Here is a 13,242-nt window from a genome sequence, read left to right on the forward strand (position 1 = left end):
TCAGCATTATTCTTGCTTTTAATGACAGAATCTGGAAACAGAATGGATTTTCTTATCCCTCTGCACTCAAAATGCAGGGCTTCTCATGGTCTTGAGAAGGAGAATGCAGAAAGAAGAAAATTAGAAATAAAGCATTGCTTTCTCTCTAGTACTCCATTCATGCTCACGGCAAAACTGTTCTAGTATTTAAATTCATTGAAGAACAAAGAATAGAATTAGTTGCTTAGAAATCAGGGGAATGAAGTAGTCTTACTGAAAAATGCTGCACATACAGAGACACCCTTTGCCTGTGGAGTTAAGAAAAGGCCTCACATGTTCCCTTTGTAGCCACCCCAGGAAAAATTTTCTCTGATCTTGATGCATATGGCATTTCCCCCATGAAACTTGCTTTCCAGTTCAGAACAGAGCATAACTGAGAATGCAACGCCATCTCACTCTGCATCACCAGAGCCTACAATGAACTTCTAGTCTCAATGTACAATCTCCACAGATTTGTGTGAAGACTTCACAGCCATGATTCAAGATTAGATCTGTACCAACATCCAAAACACCATGAATTTTCTTTGATGCCAGTTTTGATAATGAATTCCCCAGATAGCTGTCAAACACAATTATGAAAAGGTCTTCCTTACCTTTATTGACAGCCTTCACTTCCTCTGATTCCAGCGCGTCACTAGTTCCCTCGGCATTCACAGCTCTCACCCTGAAGTAGTAGCTCATGTCTTGTTCCACTTTGTTAGTAGTGAAGGTAGTACAGCTCCTGGGGGTTTCTCCCAAAGTCACCCAGTCGTTCTTGCCTACCTGCTGTCTCTCAACAATGTAGCTTTGCAGTGGTTTGCCCCCATCATCCTTTGGGGGCTTCCACTGAATGGTGATGTCATTTGCAGAGCTTCCTACAATTTTGATGGGTCCTGCAGGTGGCTGTGGCTTGTCTGAAAGGTGAACATAGACTATGAGTTGGCTCCGGACCCAGATGTGTTCCTGGGTTTGGAGCAGACACGGTCTCTTTCTCACCAGCTAGGAGGCTCAGTTTCTGATGGAATACAGGCACAGTTGCAGAATGAGGGCTAGGCACTTGAATTGCCTCTTCAAGACTTCCACTCTTAACTTTTGGCAAGTGTGGAGGAAGCCAGGCCCTTCCTCCATGGGCTAGTAGTTCACATAAGCACTGCACCATTTCAGCTTGCTTATAAGGAAGAACACCATTTCTGGTCTTACAAAAGACCACAGACATTCATGGTAGGGCTGAATTTGGCCTCGATGACCTATTTTAGATTTGCCTGTTGTGCATAGTCTCATATCCCACAGTCCCCCAACATTCAAAACTCAGCTGCCGAGGCCATGCAAAACCAAACTAGATTTATGTTACCTTGTACTAAAGGGCAAGAAACATGTCAGCAATCTTTGCTTGTACCCTGATTTAGTGGAAAATTACATCGTCTTGCTTACCTTGGAATACCCAGTAGCTCTAAATAAGATTGCCACCAGTGTTAACGGGTTCCCTGCCTAAGCTTTACAATGATCGCCATAGTGGATGTTACGGGACTCTTACCTATTACCACAAGCTTTAAGTTGATGTCCAGGGCCCCACTGTCATTCTTCAGCCTGACTTTGTAATCCCCACAGTCCTTTCTCTCACTGTTGGAGATGGACAGCATGGTAAAGGTCTCTGTTTTATCAACACGAATCCTTGTGTCATCTACCAGCTCCATTCTGTCCTTCAGCCATGTTGCTCTGACTGGCAGACGGCCCTCAAAAGGGATCTTGATCTTTACTTGCTGCCCTGCCTTGGCCACAGTAGGAACACTTGTTAAGTTTTTGAGGAGAACTTTGTCAACCTGTGGAGGATCTAAGCAGATGATACAAGGTCATTAAAAACTGCAATTCAAAGATGATAAGGCTCACCTTGGAGGGAAGGGCTTTCCTCATGATGCTGCCAATAATGCTCAGAAGCTCACAACATTTGGACCTTCACTTTTAGTTGCATGCTCAGTACTTCACATACATACATGTACTTTGCTACAGGATAATTATCATGAAGTATTTGTGGTATCAGACTGTCCTTTTCACTGGAACAAATTTCTTATAGACAGTACACCAAACACCAGAATGAAGAATCTGGTCTGATAAAGTGTTATGTGCACCCCAAGAGACTTTGGGTTAATAATAGAAGCTATTCAGGAAAGCTCCCTAGTTAAATTTGTAAATACAAAATGCACCATCCTGTACAAAAACTATCTCCTATTTACATGGTAATTCTTTATAAGAAAGTTGTCTCCATAACCAACTATAGGCCTCTGAGAAAACGTATTACCTTTCAAGCACACCAGGCTAGCATGCTGCACTGGTAGTTTGAATAGACTCACCTTCAACAAAAAGTGAAGCTTCAGTTTTTATATCTCCACCTTCAAACCTGTATTTCCCAGCATGAATATCTTCCACTTTGTTAATAATCAGTTTATGTACTAGACCGTCCTTTTCAAAACAGACTCCATCCATGCTTTTTAACTACAAGGTAAAACACAGAGACCCATTCTTAAAAAAAAGAAAAAAAAAAAGGGCAATTCGAACTTAAGCTGGACGGACACAAATGTGATATGTAATTGAAAAGACTTATGAATGACAGGCACGTTTAATTACAGTAACATTCTGGGATTACTCAGCTGGAAACGTTACATGTAAGCATTGTCAACATACTCCCCACAAAGACTTGATTCAAGGTCCATTAGAATAATTTTTCGTAAAATCTCCAAGTTCTCTCTTTTTACTCTTAATGATGAAAAAATTTGGCCCATGCTTGAGTATGGTACCTCAGACCTCCTACAGTATCATCTGGATCCCACACCTGGAATTACTCCTCAGTGTTGTTTTGGAACGTAGAATATGATGTCTATGCTTGACCTTAAGCACTAATTTGAAAGAGTACTCTTTGTGTTATGTCTGCCTGAAGGATCCTTTGAAGATTTTTTCCCTCACTTTTTGCATATTTCTCTCATTCACCAAGTAAAAGAAAAGGGACTGCGTTGCAAGGAAGAGACCCACACCATCTCCACCTATGAAAAAGAATGGAAAACCCAAAGCCTCCTGTTGTCAGCAAGAACAGAAATGTCTTGCAGCAGGAAGGGGGAGAAATCTGGCTGGGCTTCTACCAGGAATTTTATTATCAACAGGTTCCTGCAGAATCTTTCCAGGGCCATACTTGGACTACAGTAAGACTGGCAGAGGGAAGGACACGTTGACATGACACTTGATAAGAGGCAGAGCCAGAGAGCAGAACATTGCTAACCAAAGCAAACAGTAGCTAGAGGACACCTACCTTTAATCCATCTTTAAACCAGGTTCCTGTCACATCAACTTTACTGACAGTGCAAGACAGCTCAGCTGGTTCCCCTTTCAGGACTCTGACATCAAGTAACTGTTTGTTGAGATGACAGCGTGGCACTGAACATTCAGAAAAGAAAATGTTGAAAAGATGAGAACTCTGTGTTACACTGACAGAGAGAAATGTATAGATAAAAATGCACGTGCACATGAGGAGAAAGGAGAGCTTTTTAAAAAATATATACTGTAGTCATGACAGGATTTTGTACCACAACGCTATGGGCCAGCTGGCATAAACTCATTGTACTGAAGGGAAACGCCAGCTGGCCTGCATACAATATAGTCCTAACATCAACCTAATGGGCAACGGATTCATCACAAATCACGTTATCCATCTATAGAGTTGTTATTTTAAGTCTATGACTGTCTGGGCTCCCTCTACAGCCAGTGGCGAAAAATAGGCTACTCCAGGATACAGATATATGACTACATCATTCTTTTCCTCTGCACTGACCAGATACAGGGCTGCCCAACCGGTTTCCCCTAAACAGCCCCAAGTCACACTATTCTCTGCCCCTGGATGCCTCTTTCCCTTCCCAAGATCTTCTCCATTAACATCCTTATCCCCTCTCTAATAACCTCCGTCCCCATTAACTCCAATTTTGTTGATTTTGCTTCTTCATTTATATTTATGTTTTGGTTCCCTTGATAATTTCTAACTTGTCAGCAACTCCACTGGAGAAGAATTCCCCTTTGGTTATACACATGAAGTTTCCCATTTCTACAATTTTCACATTATATTTTGCTAGTGTGGCCACTGGTCTTAGATGGCTGCATACACTTTACTCTCCTTTTACTATATGCAACACTTTATTATTTCTGATGTTACAAGAGAAAAGAGCTCTTTACATTGGGCCCAATGTGCACATTAATCCAATATAAGCAGGCATAGATTTGTTCCCAGAACCTGAAAAAATGCAGATATTTGCACCAAATGTTAGAACAAATAAAGTGATACAATAATTTTTAAATTGGAACAACAGCAGAGAAACATGGCCATATTCCTTGAAACCATATGGGAACTAGTATGTTTGTGAGCTGAAGTTCCATGTGGATCTGAAGCATCTATTTGAATGAACAAATGATACCTGTTTTAGATATTTTCAATAAAGATCACATAGACTTGAAAGGCAGTTTGATCTGAGTGAATTGTGTAAGGTCAACAGCAAATCAGTGGTGGAATGAGGAACGGATCTCAGTATAGCCAAGTTTCTACATATAGCTACCTTTGTCTAAACTATAAGATTCACTTTCAGTTTCACCAGGATTAGGAATGTGGGTATCAAAATGCAAAGACGAGCAATACAGAAGTTGTCAGTTAAACACATACCTTTCAGATCATCTAGGGAATAACATCTTCTTTTTCCCATACTTTCCGTATTCTTCAAGAAATCATTTGCTTTAATATCAAGGCCAGGTTCCTCTTTTCTCTGGTTTATTGAAGGAAGTCCACCATAAAGATCTGACATCTGACCATAATCCAATGACCCTTGACCAAAACCACCTGAATTCCTCCCATCAACAGACCTGTTATGGGATTTACTCCCTGACTCTCCAAAGGCAGATTTTTTGCCATGAAGGGAGCCTAACTGTCCTAAATCTCTGCCCTCACCCCTGGCATCTCCTTGACCTGAAAGTGAATCTCTGTCATGAGATGAGCCTTTGTTCCCTGATGCTCTGAAGTCTCTGGCAGTGCCCTTTCCAGTTTCACCTCCTGTAGATTTCCCAGGACGTGAATCCAGCCCATATTCACCACCTCGTCCAACAGCACCTACCACACCTTCTTTACCATGGACTGAAGGTAACTCCCTTTCATCACTTCCCAACCTGCCACCACCAGCCACACCAGCCCTGCCCCCACCTGACCCACTGTCTTTGCCATAGGGAGACCCAGCACTTGCAAAGCGACCAACACCAGCACCTTCTGAGGAAAAGCCATCTCCTCCTGCCCCATCTCTATATCCCTGAGCTCTGAGCAGCATAGCATCCCTGCCATGGGGAGATCCCATTACTTTGTCACTGCCAAAAGGAAAACGAGCAGCTCCTGACATAGCCCCAGCTGGGAGACCATCCTTTCCATAGAAAGAACCCCTTGTACCACCTACACCAGCCCCAGCCCCAGCTGGGAGACCATCTTTTCCATATGGAGACCCAAAACCAGCAAAATCAGTTACACCAGTACTAGCCCCAGTTCCCATTCCCACTGGAAGACCATCTCTTCCATAAGAAGACCCAACTCCCCCTGCACAAGCACCACCAGCCCCAGCCCCAGATAGAAGACCGTCCTTTCCGTAGAGAGTCACAATTCCCCCTGCACCAGAAACACCACCACCATCAACACCTACTCCAGCTGGGAGACCATCCTTACCATATGGAGATCCAACTCCACCTGCACCAGCAACATCTGCTCCAATTGGGTGACCATCCTTTCCATAGGGAGATCCAACACCACCTGCACCAGCACCACCAATGCCAGCTCCAGCTGGAAGACCATCCTTTCCAAATGGAGATCCAACTACCCCTGCACCAGCACCAGCAACACCAATACCTGCTCCAGCTGGAACACCATCCTTTCCATACAAAGATCTAACACCTCCAAAACCAGCTACACCAGTACCACTAGCTCCTGCTTCAGCTGGGAGACCATCTTTTCCATATGGAGATCCAACTCCCCCTGCACCCATTACGCCAGCACCACCAATGCCAGCTCCAACTGGAAGACCATCCTTTCCATATGGAGACCCAGCTCCCCCTGCACCAGGTACACCAGCACCACCAATATCAGCTCCAACTGGGAGACCATCCTTTCCATATGGAGACCCAACTCCACCTCCACCAGCTACACCTGCTTCAGCTGGGAGACCATCCTTTCCGTAGGGAGATCCCACTCCGCTTACACCAGCTACACCAGCCCCAGCAATGCCAGCCCCAGCTGGAAGACCATCCTTTCCATATGGAGATCCAACTCCAACTGCACCAGCTACACCTGCTTCAGCTGGAACACCATCTTTTCCATATGGATATCCCACTCTTCCTGCACCCGTTACGCCAGCACCACTGATGCCAGCTCCAACTGGAAGACCATCCTTTCCATATGGAGACCCAGCTCCCCCTGCACCAGCTACACCAGCACCACCAACACTTGCTCCAACTGGAACACCATCCTTTCCATATGGAGACCCAGCTCCCCCTGCACCAGCTACACCAGCACCACCAACACTTGCTCCAACTGGAACACCATCCTTTCCATATGGAGACCCAACTCCACCTGCACCAGCTATACCAGCACCACCAATGCCAGCCCCAGCTGGGAGACCATCCTTTCCATATGGAGATCCCACTCCCCCTGCACCAGCTACACCTGCACCAGCTGGGAGACCATCCTTTCCATATGGAGATCCCACTCCCCCTGCACCAGCTACGCCAGCACCACTGATCCCAACCCCAGCTGGGAGACCATCCTTTCCGTAGGGAGATCCAACACCTCCAAAGCCACCACTTGCAGCCCCAGCAACGCCTGCTCCTCCTGGAACACCGTCCTTTCCATAAGGAGACCCAGCTCCCCCTGCACCAGCTACACCAGCACCACCCATGCCAGCTCCAACTGGGACACCACCCTTTCCATATGGAGATTCAACACTTCCAAAGCCACCAAAATCAGCCCCATCAAGACCAGCCCCAGCTGGAAGGCCATCCTTTCCATATGGAGACCCAACTCCCCTTAGACCAGCTGTACCAGCACCACCAACACTTGCTCCAGCTGGAACACCATCCTTACCATATGGAGACCCAACTCCACCTGCACCAGCTATACCAGCACCACCAATGCCAGCCCCAGCTGGAAGACCATCCTTACCATATGGAGACCCAACTCCCCCTGCACCAGCTACACCTGCACCAGCTGGGAGACCATCCTTTCCATATGGAGATCCCACTCCCCCTGCACCAGCTACACCTGCACCAGCTGGGAGACCATCCTTTCCATATGGAGATCCCACTCCCCCTGCACCAGCTACACCTGCACCAGCTGGGAGGCCATCCTTTCCGTAGGGAGATCCAACACCTCCAAAGCCACCACCTGCAGCCCCAGCAACGCCTGCTCCTCCTGGAACACCGTCCTTTCCATATGGATACCCAGCTGCCCCTGCACCAGCTACACCTGCACCAGCTGGGAGACCATCCTTTCCATATGGAGATCCCACTCCCCCTGCACCAGCTACACCTGCACCAGCTGGGAGACCATCCTTTCCATATGGAGATCCCACTCCCCCTGCACCAGCTACACCAGCACCAGCTAGGAGGCCATCCTTTCCGTAGGGAGATCCAACACCTCCAAAGCCACCACCTGCAGCCCCAGCAACGCCTGCTCCTCCTGGAACACCGTCCTTTCCATATGGATACCCAGCTGCCCCTGCACCAGCTACACCAGCACCACCAATGCCAGCTTCAACTGGGAGACCATCCTTTCCATAGGGAGATCCAACACTTCCAAAACCACCAAAATCAGCCCCATCAAGACCAGCCCCAGCTGGAAGGCCATCCTTTCCATATGGAGACCCAACTCCCCCTGCACCAGCTACACCACCACCACCAATGCCAGCACCAACTGGGAAACCATCCTTTCCATATGGAGACCCAGCTCCCCCTGCACCAGCTACACCAGCACCACCAATGCCAGCCCCAGCTAGAACACCATCCTTTCCATAGGGAGATCCAACTCCGACTGCACCAGCTACACCAGCACCAACAATGCCAGCTCCAACTGGGAAACCATCCTTTCCATATGGAGACCCAACTCCCCCTGCACCAGCTATACCGGCACCACCAAGACCAGCCCCAACTGGAAGACCATCCTTTCCGTATGGAGACCCAACTCCGCCTGCATGAGCACCAGCAACATCTGCTCCAGCTTGGAGACTTTCCTTTCCATAAGGAGACCCATATCCCCCTGCACCAGCTACACCAGCACCACCAAGACCGGCCCCAACTGGAAGGCCATCCTTTCCATATGGAGACCCAATTCCCCCTGCACCAGCTATACCGGCACCACCAAGACCAGCCCCAACTGGAAGACCATCCTTTCCATATGGAGACCCAATTCCCCCTGAACCAGCTATACCGGCACCACCAAGACCGGCCCCAACTGGAAGACCATCCTTTCCATAGGCAGACCCAATTCCCCCTGCACCTGCTATACCGGCACCACCAAGACCGGCCCCAACTGGAAGGCCATCCTTTCCATAGGCAGACCCAATTCCCCCTGCACCAGCTATACCGGCACCACCAAGACCGGCCCCAACTGGAAGGCCATCCTTTCCATAGGCAGACCCAATTCCCCCTGCACCAGCTATACCGGCACCACCAAGACCGGCCCCAACTGGAAGGCCATCCTTTCCATAGGCAGACCCAATTCCCCCTGCACCAGCTATACCGGCACCACCAAGACCGGCCCCAACTGGAAGGCCATCCTTTCCATAGGCAGACCCAATTCCCCCTGCACCAGCTATACCGGCACCACCAAGACCGGCCCCAACTGGAAGGCCATCCTTTCCATATGGAGACCCAATTCCCCCTGCACCACTTATACCGGCACCACCAAGACCAGCCCCAACTGGAAGACCATCCTTTCCATATGGAGACCCAACTCCCCCTGCACGAGCACCAGCAACACCTGCTCCAGTTGGGAGACCATCCTTTCCATAAGGAGACCCAATTCCCCCTGCACCAGCTACTCCAGCATCACCAACACCTGCTTTAACTGGTCGACCATCTGGACCATACAAAGCCTCCATTTCCCCTATAGAACTGCCACCTGCACGAGATACAGTCCCATCTCCAGCTGGAAGACCATCTGGGCCATACAGCAAGCCATGCCTTCCTGCCTGACCTAAATGACCACTAGCATTATGTGTCTGGCCATCCTTGCCATAGGGAGTCCCCGTTTGTCCCTCTCTGTTTATACTCGCACCATTCATATCAACTGCAGCCAGCTGACCATCCTTGCCATAGGGGGACCTCAGTCCTCCTGCAATCTCTGTACCTGTAGCATCCTTTCCAGCTCCAGTCCCTGGACTAGTGCTACTGAGGAGACTACCCTTACCATCTCCCACTCTGGTTGAATCATGATTGAGTCCGTCTAACACAGAACTTCTATCAGTAGCACCTAATCTCCCAACACCCCCAAAGCCAGCTCTGTAACTAGTATCACCTAATTTACCATCCTTGTCATGCTGAGAGCCCACGCCTTCTCCATCATCCATGTCAATGTTAACAGCATCCAGCATACCATCAGCTCTGCCATCTACAGAATACCATTCACCTGTTCCTCCTAATTCATCACCAGTATCTGCTCTGCCTGTCATAGAATCCTTGCCATGGAAAGGCCTTAATCCACTTTTGCCTCCTAAGCCTTTTAATCCAATGCTACTACCATCATTTGTTGTTGAGTCTCCATCTAGGTCTGCTCCAGAAAACTGCCCAAACCCCATCCTTCCATTTCTGTGGGCTTTGCGTAGCCCATCTTTTCCCAAAAATTTATGGCTTCCATCAACATCAGTGGAGTGGCCTTGACTGCCACCTTGATCTTTTCTGTACCAGCCATCTTTTTCCACACCAGTGTCCATCAGATGATCTTCTTCACCACCAGATTCTTTGCGTCGAAGTTTCCTAGCCCTGTCTGTATCTAGCAATGCTTCTTTCAGCCACTCAGATTTCTCTCTTACACCCCTCTCATCCTGTCTCCTCTTTCCTTTGCCATCTGTATTGAAGATGCATTGTTTGATTGGAGGAGTTATAATTTACAGGAAAAGAGAGGAAAAAAAAAAGAACAGACAATCAAAAGGTCATGTAGTGCATCAGCAACCAAAGAAAATGTGTTAGCATTTGTTATGTTCATTCTAGAACACAGAAACATAATAAATTTAAATAAATTTAAACTCAATTCAAGTCCTGAATTTTTTCAGTGTCACATTCAGACATATTCTTATATTTCTTAGTTAAAAAGACAATTCTTTTTAGTGGAAACATGATTTTAAACAAACAAACCAAAAAAAGCAGGAAAACAAGGCAAACTTCCAGCATGATAGGTCTAATTTAGAGGGGCTTAGATTGTATTTGGGACTCATTAGTCCCTTTTGCCTTCCTCCTCCAGCCCTGGAGGAGTTACAGAATATGCCATGGACAGAGTGGCCATGAGCTCCCAACCTTGAATTAGGATCTCACTGCTACCGAGGCAGCTTGCACATTTGGCATCCTGGCATTTGAGTCATGGCCAACCTGAAGACTAGATGTTCCAGTTCTCTGAACAGCTTTGTATTAATCCAAAATTCAGGCTTTTCTGACATGAACAGTGGGAGCTAGCAGGTCACACGATGTCTTGATTTCCAGGCTAGATATAATTTCTGTAGAGCATTAACAGCTCAATGAACTCAGTGGGCAGTTTCTTTGTACGTCATACTCACCTGCACTGTTTCTGAAAGACCATCAAAGAGCCTTTATGAGAGAGACCACCTTTTGCTGCAGCATGGTCTCAAAAGAAACCAAAGCAACTACTTTTCAGAAGAAAAAAATATGAGCCGGCTATTAATCTGCTTGCACTGAAAGAAGTGATTCCCATCTTCTCAGCTTCCTCTGAGCTTCTTCTAATCTGTTTAACCTCTAATTTGGAAGGAAAAATACCATCTGGCAAGATGCCCTTGAAAGCACCTTGATCTCCTGTGTGCTGTACTGTGTTCAGTGACAGCTTCATCAAAAACACATGTGGAGAGATGGAGTATTTTTCAATAAATGATGGAGAATGTGCTACTTCATAGTAGCTGTAGAGTAAATAAGCTAACAGGATTTGCCAGGACTAATAAAAAGGGAAAAAATTGTCTCATCTGAAGAGGAAAGAGGGTCTAACCAGACCTTCATTTTGTCAAGTATAATTTAGGAACTAGAGGCTCCACAATTCATTTCTCATCATAGAATCATCCCAGTGAGCAATCAAGCAGTGAGAGGAATATTATTTTGTTAACACACCTCAAGCCAAACCATGGAATAATACAGTGTCACTTACGCTCTACAATAAGCCAGGCATTTGAGGTGCAGAGTCCGGTGTCGAGTGTGTACATGCCGCTGTCAGAGGGCACAACGTTTTTGATAATCAGCTGGTGGGTCAGACCATCAGGTGTTACGGAGATCTGGTGCTTCTCACTGGGCTTGAGGAGGTGGGTTTTGTGTAGCCACACAGCGTCGTAGCAGGGCGTGTGTAGGGTACACTCAAAGACAGCATCTTCTTCCTCGGGACAACGCACATCACTGAGCTGCTGCCTAAATCTCACAGGGATGGCTGCAATGGACAAATCAAAAGCTATAGAAAGGAAGGAGAGAGCTATTTCTGTCTTCCAAGAAAAACTTGTTGCAGCTGGAGGAAGAAAGAAAGGCAGGAACTTGCCATGCCTGTGAGCACTGGTTTAAGCAGAAAAGGGAAAAACTGAGATGTGCTCCTGGGCCCAATTCTATGGGACAGAAAAGCAGAAAAGTAGAATTTTGTCTTTATTACCTTCTGAGACATTTATACCACATGACTGTGATGTGCTGATAATTCATTAATGTATTTCAGCAGCATGATACTTGTATCGAGTTGGTAGTTACTATTCTGCGCTTACAAAAGGAGACTATAGCATGAGGTAAATTAAGGAATTTGCTCGCTATCATGCAGAACTCAGAGCCAAACTGGTACCTGAAGCTAGACCTTGGGACTACAAATGTAACACCATATCACATAATCACCCTCCTGCTCTTTTTCACCTGTGTCACATAAGGAGCCCTTATTTGGCAACACAAAAACAGTCTTCTGTAGTTGTCAGGTTTTACTGCTGAGCTTTGCATGTGCTCCTAGATAAAGCCTTCCAGCAAAAAACAATTAATGATGGTTGCATATTGCATACATCTAACTTGATTCCTTACATTCAGCATCCAGTTCAGTTGAGAAAACAGGCACGTTCTCCACTCTGACTTGATACAAGCCCGCATCTTCTGGCTGCACATCGTTGACAATGAAATTATACCTTTTTCCAATTTGCCTCAGGCAGTGCTTTCTGTACTCATCCCCCGTTCCATATCTGAGCTTCTGACCATCCTAAGGGAGAGAAAGAATATACTCTTAAAAGGCAACACACAACTAGCGGAAGGCATTTCAAACAGAACAGGCCAAATTAGTGCTACGATCACTTTATTGATATAAATGAGTAGCAACAGAGAAGACTACACTCTATGACTACTTGCAGCGGGCAGCTGTAAGTGGGCAGGGCTCATTGCTTATGTTACACACAGGCGATACCAAGTGCAGCAAGTCCTGCGCAGATAGAGCATCAGACTCAAACTAGGCATAACAATAGTAATTTTTTAGCTCACACAAGCTTTTGAAGCTTAACTCATACACAGTCACTGCAACTTTGAAGACAAACTACTTTCTTTGCTTAGATTTTAGCATCCTCACAGACGGGTAAGCAGGCGAGTTCACCACTTCCCTATCTGTAACAGACGTGGGTTACTTTCTCCACACGGTGGCTGCGCAGGCTTCATGTCATGCATTTGATTCAGAAGTTCATAGAGTTAGTCTGACCTCCTCTTTAATGAATTCTGATTTCCCCTATATTAAAGCCACTAACCACAGTTTGACTGAAATGTATCTTCCAGAAAAACATCCACAGCACTGATGACCTGGGGATCACAGTGCAATAACTACAGAACTAGGTGGGATGTTTTATTTCCTTGAGATCTTCTTTGCAGAAGTGAATTATAGTGGAATAGCACACTTGTGAAAGTTAATAAAATCAGACTGCTTTTCTTACATGAGACTGCAGAATTTCTACAGCC

The 13,242-nt window shown here is 46.5% G+C and overlaps 1 protein-coding gene across 4 annotated transcripts in view; it reads right to left on the minus strand.

The window, feature by feature from the left end:
• Positions 1 to 13,242, minus strand: part of IGFN1 (immunoglobulin like and fibronectin type III domain containing 1) — a 39,639-nt gene that overhangs the window by 9,001 nt on the left and 17,396 nt on the right. For all 4 annotated transcript variants that reach the window (XM_064472040.1, XM_064472039.1, XM_064472036.1 and 1 more), the window contains 7 exons: positions 12,331 to 12,502; positions 11,438 to 11,710; positions 4,712 to 10,138; positions 3,317 to 3,441; positions 2,367 to 2,508; positions 1,553 to 1,849; positions 633 to 932 (listed from right to left, as the gene is read on the minus strand). In XM_064472040.1, coding sequence (XP_064328110.1) covers positions 633 to 932; positions 1,553 to 1,849; positions 2,367 to 2,508; positions 3,317 to 3,441; positions 4,712 to 10,138; positions 11,438 to 11,710; positions 12,331 to 12,502 — 6,736 coding nt within the window. The remainder of the gene's footprint in view (positions 1 to 632; positions 933 to 1,552; positions 1,850 to 2,366; positions 2,509 to 3,316; positions 3,442 to 4,711; positions 10,139 to 11,437; positions 11,711 to 12,330; positions 12,503 to 13,242) is intronic.

Source organism: Phalacrocorax carbo, chromosome 23 (assembly GCF_963921805.1).
Source record: "Phalacrocorax carbo chromosome 23, bPhaCar2.1, whole genome shotgun sequence".
Classification (NCBI taxonomy): domain Eukaryota; kingdom Metazoa; phylum Chordata; class Aves; order Suliformes; family Phalacrocoracidae; genus Phalacrocorax; species Phalacrocorax carbo.